General features: G+C 44.0%; 1 protein-coding gene across 2 annotated transcripts; it reads left to right on the top strand.

Annotated features, from left to right (window-relative positions):
- Positions 1-10,088: 10,088 nt before the first annotated feature.
- lbh (LBH regulator of WNT signaling pathway) lies at positions 10,089-19,913 on the top strand. 2 transcript variants are annotated; one of them, XM_084482656.1, is made up of 3 exons: positions 10,089-10,289; positions 15,066-15,168; positions 17,747-19,913. In XM_084482656.1, exons 1-3 carry the CDS (start codon positions 10,261-10,263, stop codon positions 17,966-17,968), a joined length of 354 nt encoding a protein of 117 aa, XP_084338782.1. In that variant the 5' UTR covers positions 10,089-10,260; the 3' UTR covers positions 17,969-19,913. The 2 variants fall into 2 exon arrangements, with proteins under 2 accessions (XP_084338782.1, XP_084338783.1); XM_084482657.1 differs by lacking the exon at positions 10,089-10,289 and adding an exon at positions 12,867-12,910.
- The last annotated feature ends 455 nt before the right edge of the window (positions 19,914-20,368 follow it).

Genomic DNA, 20,368 nt, shown 5'->3' with positions numbered 1-20,368 from the left:
ATTTACATAAAGTTGTTTTGCAGTCGCTTTTTATCTGACGCAAAATGAGGCTGAGAACAATTGACGCATACAATCAAAACCGGAGTGACTGTAAAACAAAAGCAGGTCTGCCGTTTTCGTCGGTGTGCAGTTCTCAGAGCCTACGATGTTCAACCCCTATTCGTCTGACGTTCCCACTAAAGCTTCTCTCTCTTTTTGCCCGTGGACACTAAAGCAGGAACTCCTCAAGTACCTTTTTGTTATAGTCTCCGAGGGACGCTACATCTCCCCGTTCAGGCAGATGTACATTAAAACGTGTTTGGAGCACTCAAGTGCACTTTAGACAGCCGAAATGCGGACCTTTAAAGAGAGTAAAACAACCCTTCAGAGCGCTCGCTCTCTGCGGGCTCTGGAAGGGTGTTTCTATAGCCCCGAGTGCCATGGCGGCGCAGACTAGAGTCACAATGGGAGACGACCACGGAGTCAAGGCCTGTAAATGTTATCTTTAGTTTATTTTACATCAACAGTTTACCCGTCTCTAATTGGAACATGCCCACCCCCCACCCCACTCTTTTAAAACATGCCTTACGTTAAAAGACACTGACAAGCGCGCACACACACACACACACACGGGACGGCGCACGGGAAGAGATCTGTGGTGGGTATGCTATCTTGAGAAAAAACACACACATACACAAACACGCTGGTGCACAGCGGCCATATAACGAGGACATCTGGAGGAGCTCATCAAAACGTTTCCTGGTGCGCACCGGAGGTACCATAGGAGACACACTGCCATCGAAAGGAATACTAGCACACACGTGCACATACACACACACACACACACACACACACACACACATACACATTTATACACACAGGCTGTTACATGCATAGGAGACACAGATACAACCACCCACACACACCCAGACAGGTACACACACACACACACACACACACACACACACACACACACACACACACACAACCTTTAGCTCCCAAGGTAAGGAGCAAAGTAAACCAGGAGAATGCAGTGAATGGAAACAAAAGAGCATTTCACAGTCTCCCCTGCGCTTAAATAAGAACCTCTAGCACTATGGCTTCTGGCCCCTCTTCATCCTTTACATCCCCCCATACCCACGGGCCTCCCAGGATCCTCTGGGCCCACCAGGACTCTGGGGCTTGGAGAGATATTCTCCTGAATCCGTCGAGAGAGAGAGAGAGAGAGAGAGAGAGAGAGAGAGAGAGAGAGAGAGAGAGAGAGAGAGAGATAGAGAGAGAGAGAACTTTAAATATCTCTGCTGAGTCTGAAGACGGGAAAACACACAAAGGTCACGCCACGGTAACAATGCCAAAGTAGTCTTAGAAGTTGGATTGAGAGAGGCAAGCACAGACAGGCAGGCAAGACAGACGGAAAGACAGAGAGACAGAGTGATGAATGGATAGAAAGATGAAACTGCTGGGACAGGAATACAACATTGAATAAAAGAGAGACTTGTGAAGAAATGTGGATAAATGACATAAACAACATGCATTGCTAATGCTTCGTCTTTTTACATTCTCCTAGCCTAAATCTTCTAAAACAACCGATAAGACAGATTAAAGAGATGTTTCCAAACATTCTGTTACAAACCTGACCACTGTTCAAGGCGAGCACATGATTCCTCCGTGGCCTCTCTCTCTCTAGCCAGCCCTCTGTCAGACAGGAAGAGACCACAGTCCATCACCCTACCTCCGCTCACCTGAGACCTCACCTCTCACCCGCTGCCCCCCCCCAGCCCCTGACCTTCAACCTCACCCTCTCACCCCCGTCACCCCACCTCTACCCCTGCCACTACCCATCTCTTCACACATCCACTGCCTCCCCTCACCCTCCACCACCGACCCGCCACCCCCCACCCCCACCCCTTTCCCCACCCTCTCTTCCACTCCTTCCCACCAACAATGAAGGGAAAAAGCTTTTACTCATTAGTGGATGACCCTTGACCTCTGGACTACATTTTAAGAGGCACTACTTGACTTCTGACATGGTCGTCAGCAATCAAAACATGCGCCTTCAGAGAGGGTTGACCTGGGAAGAAGAAGTGGGATGGTAATGGTGGTGGTGCTGGTGGTGCTGGTGGAGGTGGTGGTGGTGGTGCTGGTGCTGGTGGAGTTGGGTGCTGTGTCGGCGGGTTGTTTTGCATTGAGGCTGGTCTGGATCTGTGTGAATGTTTACGTGTTTGTGTGTGTGTGTGTGTGTGTGTGTGTGTGTGTGTGTGTGTGTCCGTCTGTGTGTGTGTGTGTGTGTGTGTGTGTGTGTGTGTGTGTGTGTGTGTGTTTGTGTGTGTCCCCATCTGTGTGTGTGTCCGTGTGGGTCTGTCTGTGTGTGTGTGTGTGTGTGTGTGTGTGTGTGTGTGTGTGTGTGTGTGTGTGTGTGTGTGTCACCGTCTGTGTGTGTATGTGTGTTTGCATATATGTGCATATGCCGGCTGACGGACAGGTCAACCGACTACAGCACCACCTCTGTGTTCCCTTACAACCCCCCGAATGTCGGGACACCTTCCCCCTTTGTGACGGTTACCCTGGACACCAACGGACGATGCAGACAGATGCATTGTGGGTCGTATAGGACTCTGTTGTTTTTTGTCTTTTAAGTCTTGGTGTGTTGTAATGACGGGAGAAAAGGGCTTTGGCTGGTAGCATGTCAGGGACGCTGTAATGATCTCAGTGCTTTTCTAATGGTTCACAGCAGTTTGCTTGTGGGGCGCTTGTTTCGAGGAGCGGTCTGTTTACGTTGCTGATTTGAGTAGCAAGAGAAAACACGGCGTCCCCTTTTCTTTTTTTTTAATCCCCCCCCGCCCCCAACCACCCACACGATCCCACACACACACACAAACACGTGCATATCATACAATGTTAAGCTAAACATCAGTTCGCCCACCTATTACATTTGTTAGTGTTGTGCTCATGATTAAAAGAGAGAGAGAGAGAGAGAGAGAGAGAGAGAGAGAGTACACAAAGTGAACCCCGAGCGCTCCCTGGGCCGGGGTCAGGGTTTAAATGAGCGAGCCGACTGCACAGCTCCCTAAGGCAGGGCAGTGCTACTGTAGTAATGGCCCTTCATTGTGGACAGATTCATACACGCTTCCCTGTTTGATGTGGTGCTCTCTCTCTCTCTCTCTCTCTCTCTCTCTCTCTCTCTCTCTCTCTCTGTCTCTCTCTCTCTCTGCTTCAACTTTGACTCCTCGGGTTCAGGAACATTCTCTTCTAAGAGGAAAGAAAAGAAGGGGGGGGGAAAGAAAATATTTCAAAGGATGAGCGTGGAGGTAATTGCGGTGCTGTCCGCTTTACTGAGGGGTAATACGATGTAGCCCCCGGTGTTTCTGACACAACAATAGACACGACAGCCGGAGTTGCAGCTGTAGCAACTGTAGCTCACATGATAGATATTGGTGGCTAACACAGCTAACACATGAGCGGACCTTGGTCGCTAACACACGGCTAACACTTGCCGAACAAACAACAAACAACAGGCTAAACATGGCCGAGAAAACATGTTCAGTGGGGGTTCTGGATTCGATCCCCAATGCCCACTGTCTACCTGTAGTCTTCCTTGAGATGTCCCTAGATGTCTATCCTGGCCCCTAAATAACTTTCTCTGAATAAAATATAAGCTGCCAGGAAGGAAAGCGTCTGCTAACAGACCCGATAGTAAAAAATATATATAACACAAGGTACAGAAGTTCCAGCGGTTCCAGATCGGGCCTGATGGACTCAAGGCGGTGGAGGTATGGCGGAGATGAGCAGGATGTGGAGCAGCAGGAGGAGCTGCTGGTCTGGTCAAGGGCCCGTCCACACCGCTCCACCACCCGGCCACCCCTCTATTTGGACAGGGTTTATTTTCAGCCTCTCTGTGAATGTTTAGCACGAAACCCTACCCTGCAATAACCAGGCACTGAGCAGGGACATGTGGCCACCAGACTCAGACTCAGACCCATGTTTCCACCCCCCCTCCTCTCCATCTTCTCTTACTCTCTCTCTCTCTCTCTCTCTCGCGCTCTCTCTCTCTCTCTCTCTCTCTCTCTCTCTCTCTCTCTCTCTCTCTCTCTCTCTCTCTCTATCTCACTCGTTCTACCTCTTTCCTCTGTTTTTCTGCCTGCTGTTCCTCAGAAAACATTGTGTCCCACGGCATGAGCAAACATGTTTGGCTGTCTTTTCCGTGAACCTGCAGAATGGCAGGACCCCCCTCTTTGCATGCACATAAGGCAGCACAACCACCTCCGATCTGGTGTTACTCAGAGCGGGTGAGACAACAAACCTTGAAGTTGGCTTTCTGTGACCTTTAAAGGTATTTTAATGGCCCTGTCTCTTGGCTATTGGAAATTGTTTGGCAGGGCACGGTAATTGTATCTCTGCGGTGTAGAACGCGGCTGATTTCGCTTGGAAAAGCTGCCCTCTAGTGTTAACACGGGGAATTTCAGCTTCAACAACTAGCCCCAGCTCGTATACAATTTTAACATAAAAGGAGGTGTTCCAGTGACTCACACCTGCGTTTTGCTTGTAGCCAGTAGCTGAGCGGCACGGTGCCTGCCTTTCATCTCTCTTTCATCCTCCTTGAATGTATGCAACAGTGTGTGTGCTGCTGCCTCAGAGTAATTGCTTTTCCAACCTAGAGATGCATGATGGCTGACCTCAGGACCGAGAAGTGGTTGTTTAAGGAAATTGTGTTTTCATTGAGAGACCCGCTTATTCTGCTTTTTTCAAAACTTCAAACTGTATCATATAGTCATTCATTTGAAGCAGTTACAGGATCAAACACAACGAGAAAATTAGATGTACCTTGAACTCAGATGTCATTGCCGTAACTATCTTACTTAGGCCTGCCCTGCCTGTGAGCCACCCAGAAACTATCCCATAATATTACAACAGACAAAAAAACACATGTTTGAACGGCAATGAAGTATAAGAGAGGGCAACATTTTTAGCAAAACCGTCCAATTCAAAGTTGTAAAAAAAAGTTATTAAATTACATTCTCACGCACACAAACTCTCTCTCACACACACACACGCACACACACACACACACACACACACACACACACACACACACACACACACACACACACACACACACATACACAAACACACAGATTGAATGTGTGTGAGCTCTAGCTCTTCAACACTGACGGGATACAAGCGGGATACAATACATTTTTGATGGAGTTATTGCCTGTATTGGATTAATGACATGCAGTGTTCAGGCAACATGCTGTGAGCTGACATGATCTGTCTAACTGGCTTACTGCAGGTTGCTCTGCAAAGTGTATATGTTTTTATATGTGTGTAGGAGACGATGACAAAAGAGAACGAAAAGTAAGAAAAGCATTAAAAAAAATGCTAAAATGAGGGATTGAGTGAAAGATGGAGGGCAAAAAACAAAACGGTTAATAAAAATCAAGTAAAATAACTGTCGATGACGCTTGACTTAAGCAGGTGTGTATGAATAATTTGACATGTGCAATAATTATAAAGATGTACACACTCCCCCCGGTCTGTTTGAGATCTGGAATAGTTTCTTAACAGCTTCAAGATGCCTTGTTTTGGCCAAGCCTTCAAATCTAAATGGGTTTTGACCTTGTTGAATAATGGAGCCGATGAAGTTAATTGTACCCTCCTTGGCCGCAGTCCAACACCACTCTGTGACATGTGTACATCCTTTCATACAACAGGCGTGGAACCAACGAGAGAGAACCCTCCCTCCGCTGGAATCGATTAAATAGTAAGGAGGGGGGAAAAAGCCAAATGCACATCTGATGCCAAAATCTCGAGCAGATTTCAGCATCGAGGTCGTAATGATGTTTGGTTTAGGTTTCCTGTTTACATGGTGCGTGGAGGTGAAGGGAGGCCATTAAAACTGGAATAGAAGTTAAGCTGGTACAACCCAGCCTGGAAACTCTCACAGTGAAATGCTGAAGGCAGCTCTCTCTCTCTCTCTCTCTCTCTCTCTCTCTCTCTCTCTCTCTCTCTCTCTCTCTCTCTCTCTCTCTCTCTCTCTCTCTCTCTCTCTCTCTCTCTCTCTCTCTCTCACCACCATCGCTGGTCTTTTTTCTTAGACCAGCTGCCTCTCAATGACATTCACTTTTCAATGCAGTTTGTTCAAGGAGATTCAGGAGTTATAGTAAAAGGGCTTCTCTGACAAGAAGGCTTCACCCATTATGTTCTCTTATGAAATTACAGTTAAGGGTTTTAACAAATGTTTTTGTTTTTCCCTTTGTGTGACATTATTCTTTGAGTACCCCAGGTTGCCAGCTATGAAACAAATTTGCCCGCAAACACAGCATGCTGCAGCCCTGGAAGCAAGCAAACTGACTGGATCAAGTGAAATTGTACTAGATTCTACCCAACCTAAAACACCTTGTCCTCTTTCGTAAAAGCTCCATGACCAGTGGCGTGCTAATACACATAATACATCAGCTGGTTTATAATTTGCACACATTCAATTAACATATACAGTACATCAGTTAATTAATTTATAGCGCAGGACTTTTCACTTGTCATAGTCTAAATAGAGTCATTGTGCTCATCCTAAAATATGATGTTGTGCTTGGCTCATCTTGCGCCGGTGTTCATTCTCCAACCTGGCAACCCATGTGAGCCAAACTGAACCAGACACAATCGAAGGGCAGCTGAAGGAATCAAAATGGGTATTTATCTGGTGTGTGTGTGTGTGTGTGTGTGTGTGAGTGTGTGTGTGTGTGTGTGTGTGTGTGTGTGTGTGTGTGTGTGTGTGTGTGTGTGTGTGTGTGTGTATGTGCATGTGTATGTCTAAGTATGTCTGTGTGTGTGTGTGTGTGTGTGTGTGTGTGTGTGTGTGTGTGTGAGCATGCGCGTCACATAAACACATGAAACAGGTGACCAAATCCTAACTTTGTAAATTATCTTCATGACCAGATGTAACTGGGTATGGAAAATGAAAAACACACACAAACACACACACACACACACACACACACACACACACACACACACACACCAAAAAAATCTGAAAACTTAAAGGTCAAAGACAGCTGCCAACATCTGTACCTGTGGTTAGTACTTAAGTGTGGGACCCAGCAAGTGATCAGACAGCATGGTGGACTGGGAAAGTTGAATGGTTTGGGGGTGGGCTGCATACTTAAACCCTCTGTCTCCACAGAGCAGTGGTCTGTCTTTCCGTCCAGCCATGTGGACTCAATGATGGTGTGGAGGGGACGTGCTGCGCTCCTATAAAATATAAAAGCTGCCTTCAGCCCCCTGAGTGTGGACAGACCACCTGCAAGCGAGCGTGGCTTGCAGTAAGCCAGGGGATCAGATGTCCCTTAACAGCACACACACACACACACACACACACACACACACACACACACACACACACACACACACACACATACACACACACACATACTAACATTGAGGTAAATAGAGAGAGAGAGCATTATATCTAATGCAAGATTATTCCTGACAGCCGTGCATGCACTTTTGCATGGGCAACAGTCGCATAAGACGACAAAAACAACAACTGAGTAGGCTATATGCAGAAGAAATGATTAACATGGCGATGGGTGTTCTTCTAAAGGGGGATTTCAATGCATTTTACCATTGGTGTAAATCCCCTCCATGTGCGGCAAATGTGGACACAAAATGGTTCTGAATTGAACACTGCAACAACAACAACAACAAAAACAACAAAAAGCAACAGTACTTGGATTGTTCAAAGCTGCAGGGAGGAAACTCAGGCCAAGGGGATGTCTCGGGTGCCTGTGGACTGGCGTCTCCATCAGAGGCTAATTCATTTACACATCATGCGGTCGACGCTTGGCCTGTCTCCTGCTGCTCTGAGGCCCATGCGCCGGTCCCAGATGTGCAGCTGCGGAGATTATTAGGGAGCAGCGATCAAGGCAGCTGCCCTGCTATTACTCTAAGAGCCCAGAGGGAAGCGCCAAAAACAACCTTTTCGAATAAGAACAAACGATGTTCTTCGGAGATAACACATCCCCTAAATTGTTGTAAATTACATTGTTTCATTTGCTAATACAAACTGATACGTAGAAAGTTAATAGAATACCCCTACAGTATTCTGGAATAAATTTTGTTCTCTACATCATGTATAATATTTACTAATGTATATATTCAAGCTGCTAACTGTCTTTTGACTGACTTTTTGGTCAGCCTTTCTTTTAGACAACCTTTTAGTCAAATTCACTAGCTGATTCACCCCTAAAATTTTGTAAACCATGGAATTTGTTAGGAATCTGTTGTCCACACACAGTTGAGTTTCCAACTGACCTCCTTGAACAGTTGGATCAACATGAATCTGTTCCATCTGGGTTTTTAAGAAGGTTGAGATACAGATTGAGTAGACAGTGCCTCAAGGTGATCAGAATTCATTACTTTCATCCAGTATATTTACAGACAGACAAGCCAAGGTATGTGACTTGGCCACTTCATCCTTCACAATCTGGAGAAACTTATTTTAAACCACTTGTAAACATCTGTTTAAAATGTCAACATCATGGTTACCAAGTAAAAATGAGGACACAAAACATGTTTTCCTGTATATGTTACTAACATTGTATAATGGTATGGCATAACATGTAGGTCTAATAGCTTACTCCATTCCTGGAACTGCCCAGACCAGTGGTAATTAGGTTCACATTTAAATATATATTTCACATGGCATTTAAACGTTTGACAGTTTTAGCTTGTAGTTTTTGCCAATCCTCATATATTTTTTTACGTTTTTTAAAGTTTAAAGTTCATAGCTGAGCTTAATTGTTGGGGTTTGGAGAGTAACTACTTTTACAACCAACTCTTTCAATATAGCCTACATTTTCTGTGCATGCAGACTCGAGTTTAGCAAACTAGAGGAGAAATTCAATCATAAACAGGAAGAAGAAGAAGAAGAAGAAGAAGAAGAAGAAGAAGAAGAAGAAGAAGAAGAAGAAGAAGAAGAAGAAGAAGAAGAAGAAGAAGAAGAGCAAAGGCATAAAGCATTTAGAAAGAGAGGAAGTCCCATCATTGCGAGCCTTCACCTATTTATGCTACGCTAGCGACATCGTGTGGCTTCTCATACAAAACCGAATCATAACCGAATCATATAATTTCGGTTTTTTATAGATAAAAATGCATTGAAGTCTACAAGGGGAAGTAAGTCACGGTGTAGGAATAATAACGAGGGCCTACAACCCCAATTTTTTATTACATTGGGGTATTACATAGCCTAGGCCTACATGTTAAGGTATGATTCACTCCGACCATTCCTGTACCATGCAGAATAGCAAATTAACAAAAATGACTAAGCCTATTGTTTTCAGATTGTAATACTTAGTCATATTTATTTGGTAGGCAAGGGCCTACAAAGAGGGTACAGAAAGACAATATATATGCTGCATGCTTTTGATGCCTGCCACCAGAGGGCAATGGTGTAGACCCTATTCTCGTGTGAAACCGCAACCCTTCTTTATTTGCCTCCTCCAAACTATGCTCATTCTGCCTGGAAAACGACTATCTCAATTGGACAACAACAGCAGTAACGCGCTATAGATCATTGCCACATAGGAAGGGCTATTAACCTTTGGATTTTATTTGGGAACGCCGGGCCTTTGAGCTGTCGGAACATACAGTAGGCCTACATCGCACAACGTGTAGGGAGACGGCAGTTTGTAACACCATTAATTTGTTGTGATACAAATAGCCTAAGACAATTGCGTGCCCTTGGAATTTGTGAATGATATCCAACCCATTCCCTCCCGAGTTCACCATACGAATTCATGTCACGAATTTCCAAATGGTGAATGTTGTCTACTTTTTTTTTTAAGAAAGGGCTGTGACTTTGTTGCCTTAGCGACTACAAGTCAATGGCATCATGCGGTATGTTCTCTATCCCCAATGAAATGTTTCATTCCTTGCTGCCGTCATTTGGGTGCGAGGCACCTGTTCTCTGATTGGCTGGGAGTTCTAACGGCGTCGCCATTGATGAATTGTGCTCCGCACAGCAGAGGGGGTGTGTCTTTCATGAAGATGTGCACGCCTCTTATATAAAAGCTCAATACAACTATTGTGTCCATCAGACGGACGAATTTGTTGAACTATTTAATGGTAGGGAAATACGCCGCTAGTTGACGTTTGTAATAAGTTTCAAATAATAATTTCAAATTCAGACCATTTAAAAGGGCAAATAACCTTTCGCCTTGGAGAAAAAGAAGAAGACACGTCTCTGAAAAGTATCCAATCAACCGAATTGATAGCAGGTGTGAATTCATGTCTGTGTATTCCCCTCAGATACACTGGTGAGTATATTTTGACTCTTTATATTAACACACACTACTGTCATGAATGTCGTTTTGTGAAAAACGCTGTCTTTTACGTAAATTGAGAATTATATTTAAAGTCTGAGCACTTGGGTGAGATTGACGTGCTCAATTGAACGCTTACGTCGCCAGGAAATCAATAGGCTTACATAAGCTGCATTTGGATGTGTTCGTTACTAAGATAGGTCTGCATTATTTTTTTGTTTGTTTGTTTTAGCCTACTCTCCTCAGGAAGCCTATTGCGCTTTTTAACTAACTTATTTACGCTGTGTGTGTGTGTGTGTGTGTGTGTGTGTGTGTGTGTGTGTGTGTGTGTGTGTGTGTGTGTGTGTGTGTGTGTGTGTGTGTGTGTGTGTGTGTACCAGGAAGTGTACTGTAACCACACTTTTGTTCTTGACTCTACATTAAAAGTACATGCATGCTTCGGCTCTGGTGCAGTTGTTGCATGAAAAAAAAAAAGGTTTCCTCTCCAAAAATGTCCATTTCTGATATCTTGGAGAAAATGGTTGTGTTTGTATCCTGGCAGAATCCACAAACTGAAGTCTGGCTATTACATACCAATTCCAGCTCACTCTTGGGGGGTCTGGCCCACCCAATCCCTCTCCTAGACCCAACAGGGTGCTGTGCGACTTGGACGTCCAACAGCTCTGTGTTGGGGTGGCATGGAATGCCATAGCAGTCTGGCGGGCTCAGAGTTGCGATTTATAGTGTGAGAAGCGGAGAACGGTTGTCAGCGGGAGGGGTAAATAACTTTAATAATGCACAAGGTAATATCCCATCGTGCGCAATGGGTTAGACAGCTCGACCAATCAACTTGGACCATGCAAGCTGCAGCATCGCAGCCGCTCGAGAGTTCACCCAGGCCCATTGAGGGTTCAGCTGATGTGCCTTCCAGGAGTGACTAACTAAGGTTGGCCTGCTGTTCAGGTCTTGTTTTTGTATCCTTGATTGGCAATGAGGAAATGGTTGCAATCGAGGCGCATCTCTTCATAGATGATGACGGTATAAAGGACAGGATTGTGATGTGGCTAGGGTGTGTGTCTCCGAACACCTACAGTCAAAGAGTACTGAGGTGGTCCCCAATGTATAAAGCCTAACCTGTAGGCATCCCGCAAGATGCCCAAACCCCTGCCTGCTCCTTCATCACGTGTATCCAACATGGTGAAAGTTGCTTTGGCTAATAGTACAATGTGATGGTAGGGCTTGATGGCACACGCATCATGAGAAATGATGCGTGTGGTATTTAATTTGATGCATTGGAGTTCCGACCCATTAATAATCTACATTTGCGGAGACTGCAGCCAAATACAGGATATACAGGAAAGGCCATCATATGATTCGTGTCAACGGTCTGAACCTTCAAGGCCTTAATCGAATCAATTTTCTCTCCTGGAGACCATGAAGGGACTCATGGTAGGAAATTTCATGGCATTTATAAATTCCTATTGTAATGTATACATTACTGCTCAGTTGGATTTGGGCTGTTTTTCTTGTGTATTGCTGTAAACTGCTGATTGCTCGTCTACAGGGCCAGTATTGGCTGCTGAACACGTGAGATCAGGTGTAAGGGATCTGATGTGCATCTAGAGTAATGGGCTTTGAGAAGATCTGTCTCGATGACGCTCACACTAAAAGTAGGCGGCTGCAGCCTAAATGAAGTTTATCTGGTGCAGAAAATAGAAACGGCCAGCAATTAGGTCTGTTCCCAACTGTTGGGTTGAAACCCAAACAAGAAAATCAATCCATTGATCCTGATATACTAATGTCCTGTGATTCATTGAGGTCGACCAATCATAGAAGTCCAAACGTGTGTGTGTGTGTGTGTGTGTGTGTGTGTGTGTGTGTGTGTGTGTGTGTGTGTGTGTGTGTGTGTGTGTGTGTGTGTGTGTGTGTGTGTGTGTGTGTGTGTGTGTGTGTGTGTGTGTGTGTGTGTGTGGCCCTGCCCTCCACTTCCACCTCATTGTGCCCCTTTATGTTTTATTGGGCCAATGTTCTGTTATTCTAAGCTGAGCAGGATGTTTATATGATCCTTACGGAGAAATATGACTGGCAAGGTCTGACTGTTTATCTTCCTTCCCTCCCTTTCCCCTGCTGCTCTCCACAACTTCAGGTCATCCCTGACAGAACCCCTCTCCCCATTCCTCCAAAGTCTCTCCTCATGGTCCCTGTATGTGACCCTAAACCCTCCACCATCATCTCTAGGATTTAATGAGCTCAGGATTATACTGTGTGCCTGTGCGTCTCTCTAACTAATCGAGTAGAGGTAAGGTGATTTTTAAAGGTGGTGTGTTTGCAAGCTGAGGTTGCAACCAACTGCATACCGCCCCCCCCCCCCCCCCCCCCCAACCTCCTTTCTTCCTTGGTCTGTGAGGTGCCAGTAGGTATTCCAAAATAGTAGAGTAGCCTGGCAAGGCATGAGGTTTCTTGATAGATTTATTATTGGTCTTTAGTCTGTAAAACTATAGGTCATAGCTTAAAAGTAATATTGTAAATTAAACAAACTCGTCCTCTCTCAAGCCCTTCTAGGCTACTGTAGAGACTTGGCGGGCACCGTGGAAGAGGAACCCCTCCCTATGTAGATATAAAGAGCTAATTTTAAGGTAAAGAAAACACTATTATTTTCATCAGATTACACACAAATAAAACATGACTACTATATTACATTTCCAAATCCGTTCCGCTACATGCCACTTTACACACTGCACATTTTTAAGTGCGGCCGGGTTTCCGTTCAGCAATGGAAAAAGACTCAATGTTTTAATGAGGCCCTCTTGTGTTTTGATGTGTCATCTTCTCCCTTGTTGCTCTCGATTTTGAGATTGAATGGTGGTCATGCCAGGATTTCTGTCCAAAAGATACAGATCGCTAGTGATTACTATTTAAACCACTCTAGGGTCCAATGGGTTTAGTGATACAGCAGAACTCTCTTAAACCAAACAAGATTTGGCAAGATTATGGGAAATGATTGGATTTACAAGAGTACTTATAGATAGATAGATAGATAGATAGATAGATAGATAGATAGATAGAACCTAATCTCGTCAAATGACTGATTTACAATGGTTGTCATTCATACATCTCAAATGTTGTCGGTTTGTTTTTGACCAAGTGATCAAATCTGAACTATAATATCTTGAATCTTGATGACCAAGAGTCAGTTTGCAGTTTGCAGTTTTGGTGTATTTACTGGAAGTATTACAATGGATAACCTCTTCTTTGTACATGGAATTCCTAGTAGTAGTTTGGTGAATGGCTCAAAGTGAGTCATCGATGGAGACTGAGAAGTAGCTCTATTTTTGCTCTGTACTCTACTGATGGTAAACGCTTTATGTACCAATTGCAGAAGTATGACAAACTGAAACTGGACGTGTTTTTCCAAGATGGGAGAGGAACAAATCTTGCTTGACTAGAACAATTTGTTCATTCACGCATAGAGAAATTGTCTTACTTTCCAGCTATCCTTACACAATTTCATATGGAGAATATATGGTATGATGCAAAAAGTTCTTATTTAAACTACAATGGTGTTCTTTTGTATTGCGACCATGTGGCTCGTTTATCAGACTGCACACGCGACGGTGTCCTTTAGCTTGTTTCCATTGTCTTATTTGGCCAGCAACCACACTGACCACAAGCCTTGGGTCGATGACCACCATGCCCTCGGTCTTTAAATAGAGTGCGTGAGAAGTACTCTGAGCATCTCCTCTCAGGCAAGAAGTTGGTTCAGAGACCTGCCCCAATGAATTTATTTTGAATTTTACTTGACAATTCTGTATAGCAAGTGCAATAAACATAAACTTTTACTTGTTTCTCTAAAATGGAAAGTTCAGCTACGCTTTGAAACGGATGTGTATTTTCTTTTGGTTCAACCCCGGTCAAATGCCAATGCACGCCCACGTAATTGAAAAATGTGTCACTGCTTCGGCGCATTGTCTTGTTGTATCTACAGAATGTTTCCTTATCCAAACCGCATCACTTTAGTGGTGCAGATTTCCAGTGCAGTTTCAAACTAAAGCATAGGGGATTTTGTGTTGTGGTCAAGTCCGCTGAGCATAACTGCTGAGAAAATTAACTGACTTGGTATAGGTCGAGGTAAGGTATACTTTCTAAAGACAAATTAAGCTTCTGTTAAACAGTTGATTTCTCTAGCCTTATTTTGTTAACATTTTTAATAGGTAGTTTAGAAATCTGTAGACCATGATCACGCTGTTAAGACAACCATCTAATGGACAATTCAACTTGCGACGTCTGCCCCACTTACTCAGATAAATTCTTAATGAATTGGAAATGCATTTAAAGGGGTGATATGTCATCAGGTGTGAGTGTAATTAGCCATTACAAGCCGTTCGAAAATCTGCCTTTTCCAGTGTTTTATTGACATCAAAAGTGGGACTGTCCACCTAGATGTATGATGTACAGATAGATAAGCAACATCTGTCCACTGGGTAGGCTGGTAGATTGATCTAGCATAGCACATCTAGGTGGACACGCCCACTTGTGAGCTCACTAAAACACAGGAAAAGGCAGGTCTTCAAATGGCTTGTAAGGGCTAATCACACGTGCTGGCATAATATCACCCATTTAAAGTCTTATTTGTACACAGTCCCATTCTGCATGTGGAAGACAACATATTTGGCACAGTGACATTCTACCACTATCAATATGGTGTGCATTTAGGGAAAATGTACGGAAATGTTTGAAAGGTCATCACTAACCCCCACATGCCTCCTCTCTCCCTCTCTCTGCCACCTGCAGCCTAGTGTTTCTGCCCACCAAAGACATGACCGAGGTGATGATCAACAGCACACCAATGGATGACATGAGGCTCAGTCCGAGCAAGGACAGGCTCACCTTCCAGGTATAACACACACAAGCACTGATGCATGCATGAGGGAGACAGACACTGATACAGAGAGAGGGAGAACCTAGAGAGCGGGAATGCACAGTCACCCCTCTTGTGGTTTCATCTATTTCTGCCAGTTTCCCATCTATTAATTTGGATGATGTCGGTGAGGGCCATTCTTGCTATGGCTGCCCTTCATCAGGGAGGAAGGAGGATAAACATCAAATAGTGGAGCACTGGGAGTTTAAACCTTCCCACTTTGCAGGTTATACTGGGAATAGGTGTGGTAAATGCTAGACTGAATGTTTGACTGTTTTACTTCAGTCATCATTGAAAAAATGGCAAAATAAACAATGTAACTATTACATTTTTACTATTAAACTATCTCATTCGCCAAAAAACATGTAAATTAAAAAATGTGGCTTTTGGTTATAGAATATTCCACTGGTACAACTCCTCTGTGACAGAAATACACCAGTAGATGCTGAGACATTACTAGCCAGCCCCCAGGTGGCTGTGACAAGATGTCTTCTTTTTTTGTTCCTCCTTTGTCTTGCTGTCATCTAGAGTCCTATCCTCTGAAACATCCCTGCATAGGTGTTATTCCAGGCAGTGTCTGCAGGTTGGACGTAGAATAAAGGGCTTAAAATATACCAAGTCGGAGGGGAATTGTCACCCAGAGGACTGACCCATAGGAAGACGTGGTTTCTTTTTTTCTTTATTCACAACTCGGCTGTACACGTCAGTCTAACAGGATGAGAGAGGGGTAAATTAGGGACATGGACTGCCAATATGCCACTTCCTCTCAATTTCCCAACCTTTGCTGGACCGTCTGTTCTGTGATGCATGGCCAAGCTTCCGGCGTGTCCTCAGAACCGTCGCAGTGACGGCTTTAGTGGCTTTGATCCAATTTGTATGACTGCCATCAATGCTTTATGCATGCATGTTCTTTTCCGTAGATTAAAACCCCCCCAAAAGAATCTTGACTAATCGCATAACTGAAATGCGTGTAATCTACTGTAATTCAACATTTGTGATCATGGAAATTGGCCGACACGTTCAATGCAGCACTGTCCAAGTGTGGTTTAATCACAACAGTGGCTTGCAGACTTGGGAGCTGAAGCTACTCCCAGCCAACCTTAGAGCAACCTGAATATAGCCAACGGTGGGCCTCACTTTGGATTTGTTGCAACTCCTTGTCCCTGAAGTGAAACAAACTATGACATGAATTGGCTTCAGGTGCTCCAATGGCAAGGTCATCCACTGCCTCACCTCCACTTGGTCCTGATGCAGACTAGGAGCAACGCATGCCGGAAAATGCAGATCAGGAAAATGCCTGGACATCTCCAGAAATAGCTTTAAAATGACCTTTGGCTTTGTGTTTATCCTCTATCGCTCGTTTTCATACATAACAATTGCTTGGTGTCAATACACAAATCCACACCCACATACATACCAAAGCTTTGTCCAAATTTGTGCTTCGTGTAAGTAGCTGCTTGTGCTGTGCCACACACCGTCTACGAAGAATACCAAAGCTCTGTCTGGAGACATGCCCTTAACACCATGGCAATTTCTCTCTTTCACAGGGCAATTTTGCCCTTCTATTCTGCTCCTCATTCCACTGCTGTGGTATTCATGCAAACAACGAACACAGCCAGACCCCCCCCCCCCTTCTCAACCACCACCAACCCACTCCATCAACCCCTCTCTTTCCTCATCTAATGCTTTTTTTCCACTGGGCTCCTTGCCCATCCCCTTCCAATGTTTCAAAGTGAAATATGCAGGTCTAAAAATATTCTTCCACTTTATCCAAACAACAGCAAAAATACTGTTCTTGGACCAGGAGTGATCTGTCTTTTTCATTTTTTTTGCTCTGCAGTTGCTCTGGTCTCTGAGAATTCAGGAAAGTTGTGGCTGGATATCCAATCTTTGAGGACAGGGAATGCATGTAGTATTTTGTTAAAGTCTCTCATGCCCTTCAGTTTAAATCAAGAATCCATAAATGCATTTTATATGCAAGCCACATTTGGACGTATATTTCCTGTACAACTGCCTAGTTGGCTTCATGCAATTCCTTTTTTACCTTCCAATTAACTTGCTGAGTGATGCAATTTGCATATACAAGTTAGTAATTAGCCCGGAGCTGCTTTGCAATACAGCCTTTTAGAGAATTTAAATGACCACAATGGCAGCGTTTGAGTCTGCAAGCATAGATCACATTCCTTGGTTACCAACACACCGGATCTGATGTAACTAGGCCTGGTGGAATTTTCACTGACACTCCCAGACGGAACATGAATGTTAAATGAGCCGAGAGAGATGTGTCATCCAGTAACCTGCCCTCGCCTTTATTTATTTTTTATTGGAGCCCAAGACAACCCGAGAAGGATCTGGAGAGGATCTCGGAACTCGAATAGAATACTTGAATAATAATAATCAAGTGTGTTTATCTTCGGTTAACCATTTATAGTTGTACAAAATCCCTTTTGAGATGAGGGATAATGTTTATATTGTTTACCAAAAATAGAACCACTCAAATTGTTGAATGTGTACAAAGCTAACCCTTTTTGCCCCTTGTCTTCTGTCCATGCAGATCTTCCCGGACCCCTCAGACTTTGATCGCTGCTGCAAGCTGAAGGACCGCCTGCCCTCTATTGTGGTGGAGCCGACCGAGGGGGAGGTGGAGAGTGGAGAACTACGTTGGCCCCCAGAAGAGTTCCTTGTCAGTGAAGAGGAGGAAGATGAGGAGGAGCAGCAACAGCAGCAGAATGGCAGTATTCAAAATGGACAGCCGATGCAGAATTCTGAGCATTAAATGCAGATTTTTGGCTGCATTTGTTCACCCCAAACCTCCTCCATCCATCTCTCTTCAACCTGCTCTCACCCAAATTACCCACACTGGCTGTACTGCACTTGGCAGACACAATGGCAGGCACATATTAAAGTCTAGTGATGCCATCTTCCTCTGACACCAAAGCATCACTTCCATGAGAGAAGCAATACATACACATTCTCACGTATACTTTTTTACAATTTCAAAAAAATGTCTTTCTTAGGACTTGTAAACCACCCATTCCGGCTTGCGGAAAGACCAGAGCATGGAGTTGTAAACTAGATTTTTATACCATGGTACCCTGCTTGTCTGGACCCAAAACTGATGCCGTGTGTGCTGGTGGCAGAGCTTGGCTCCAAGGACGGAGCTTGCACTGCTGGTGTCCGTGACGGTGTCCATTCTTTACTTTCCATGGCAGGTGTCATGACCCTAGAGACTGTCATTGTCCCATGACGTTGTTGCTGTGGTACCTGTGGGGACTGTTGTCTGAAGTACAATGTGTAGTTTCTCCTTTGAAACATTTTTTTATTGTGAGTACCATTGCTGTCTGCAGAGCTGTGGATGTTTTGTTTGTGTAAGCTGTTAATCAAGGGAGATGTTTCCTAACTCGTCACTATTTTGGTGTAGTCTAACTATGTTGAAAGATCCTTATCGATGACACATGGTGAAGGGCTTGCCGTAAGGCTCCTGTGTAAAGCGGACTGCAAAGTATTTACATGCGGAGAAGGAGTAGGACTGTAAACCAGCTTTTCATTGGGCAACATGTTATGTGCGGATATGATTAACAAGGTCAAGAACTGAGGTGTACGATTGCAGTTGACGGGCTCATGTGTACACTGTCTTTAGTGAGGTTAAGGCTTCAGCTGACCAACCTGGGGTAGTTGGTCACAAGTTTCAAACAGCCCCAGTTAGAGAGATGTGTGTATATATATATATATATATATATATATATAATGTGTTTGTATATAGCCTCATGGAGCCCAGCCTAGAAGCCTTGTAGTGTTTTGATATATCCTTTGTGTTCCTATCGCATTGAACTTATTGTTTTTCTTTTCTTTCTGTATTGAAGGGGGTGGGGGGAATGAGAGGGAAAGTACTTCTCTAGTGTGTGTTGACCATTGTAGCTTCTTTCTAAGTCTTCCTGATTTCAAGTCAGCCATTATGTTTAACGCAAGAACACACTGATATTGACAGCATCAGCTTAATGGACACCAAACAGATAGTTTGGTGTCCATTAAGATGATGCTGTCAATATCTGGAGGAAATTTCCAGTACACTGGTCCCAACGTTTCACAAAATGATGTCAAGGGTGAAGGACCCGCTGATCTGATTCATGAAGTCCTTTTATTTGTCATTCGATTTGAGGCATGGAAAGGATTTGCCTCTATGCAATTGAAAGTTATGGGTGCCTCCTCCACTGTTTTGTACACCCACCTTTTGGAACACTTGTTTTTTTCATGTTTAAGTTTTTTTTTTTTTTTTTTTTAGAAGTCGTGACTTGTGTACACGTCTTTTGAGCAATGCGGAGTTACTATATTTTCTACTTTATTCCTTTGAATGGCATTAGAGCTGTGTACAGGGAAACTGCTGTCCCTTGGCCCCATGTTTTTATAAAGCTCAGGGAGAATTGGCCGCCATCTTTGTGTGTGTGTCTGTGTGAGTGAGAGAGTGTGTGTGTGTCCATTTAGACCACTTTCTCTGTGATGAATACAGAGGTTGTAAATAAACATGAATTTGCTTTAAAACGGCTAGACTCCCTTTTTTTCTAACGAATTGGGTTAAGACATTGCGATGCAAGATACAGGTAGGCCTCCACAGGTGGAAAGATATCATCTATTTTATCAAAGACAAAGAACATTATCACAACATTACAACAACTCATATCTAGACACATGCAGTGGTTACATATGAAAACACTCCCCCCGTCAAGTGCAATGGTTGCAAATGAAAGCGCTTGCATCCTTGCTCACTGCGAAATGAAGATGCAACGCTGCTAAATATATAACTGAAAAAAAATTAAGTTCTTCCTGTCTACTACAGCCCATCCCCCTCTCCCCGGATGGCAGTATAATTCAATTCCAGCACCTTTAGAGTGTGTGTGTGTGTGTGTGTGAGCTGTAGGATAGTGTGCTAGTGTTTGTATTAAAGAAACTTGTTTCTCCCTTTACCCACTCAATGAAAAAAAAACTAATAAAAGTTAAGTGGAAATGTTCTAATGAGGAACTGAGGTGATTTACAGGAACAAACACAATGGTTTCTGATCAGTGTGACAGTGGAAACTTCTGGTTTATTTATGGCCATGTTAAAGTGTTCCATTCAAAAGAGCATTTGATTGCCGTGTGTGTTGGGGTGCAGAGTGTCCAGTGCAATACATATACTTAG

This window comes from Micromesistius poutassou (genome assembly GCF_964030765.1).
Source record: "Micromesistius poutassou genome assembly, chromosome: 17".
NCBI classification, from domain to species: domain Eukaryota; kingdom Metazoa; phylum Chordata; class Actinopteri; order Gadiformes; family Gadidae; genus Micromesistius; species Micromesistius poutassou.
The sequence above is the reverse complement of the archived record's forward strand: the minus strand, read 5'-3'. Positions and strand labels throughout refer to the sequence as shown.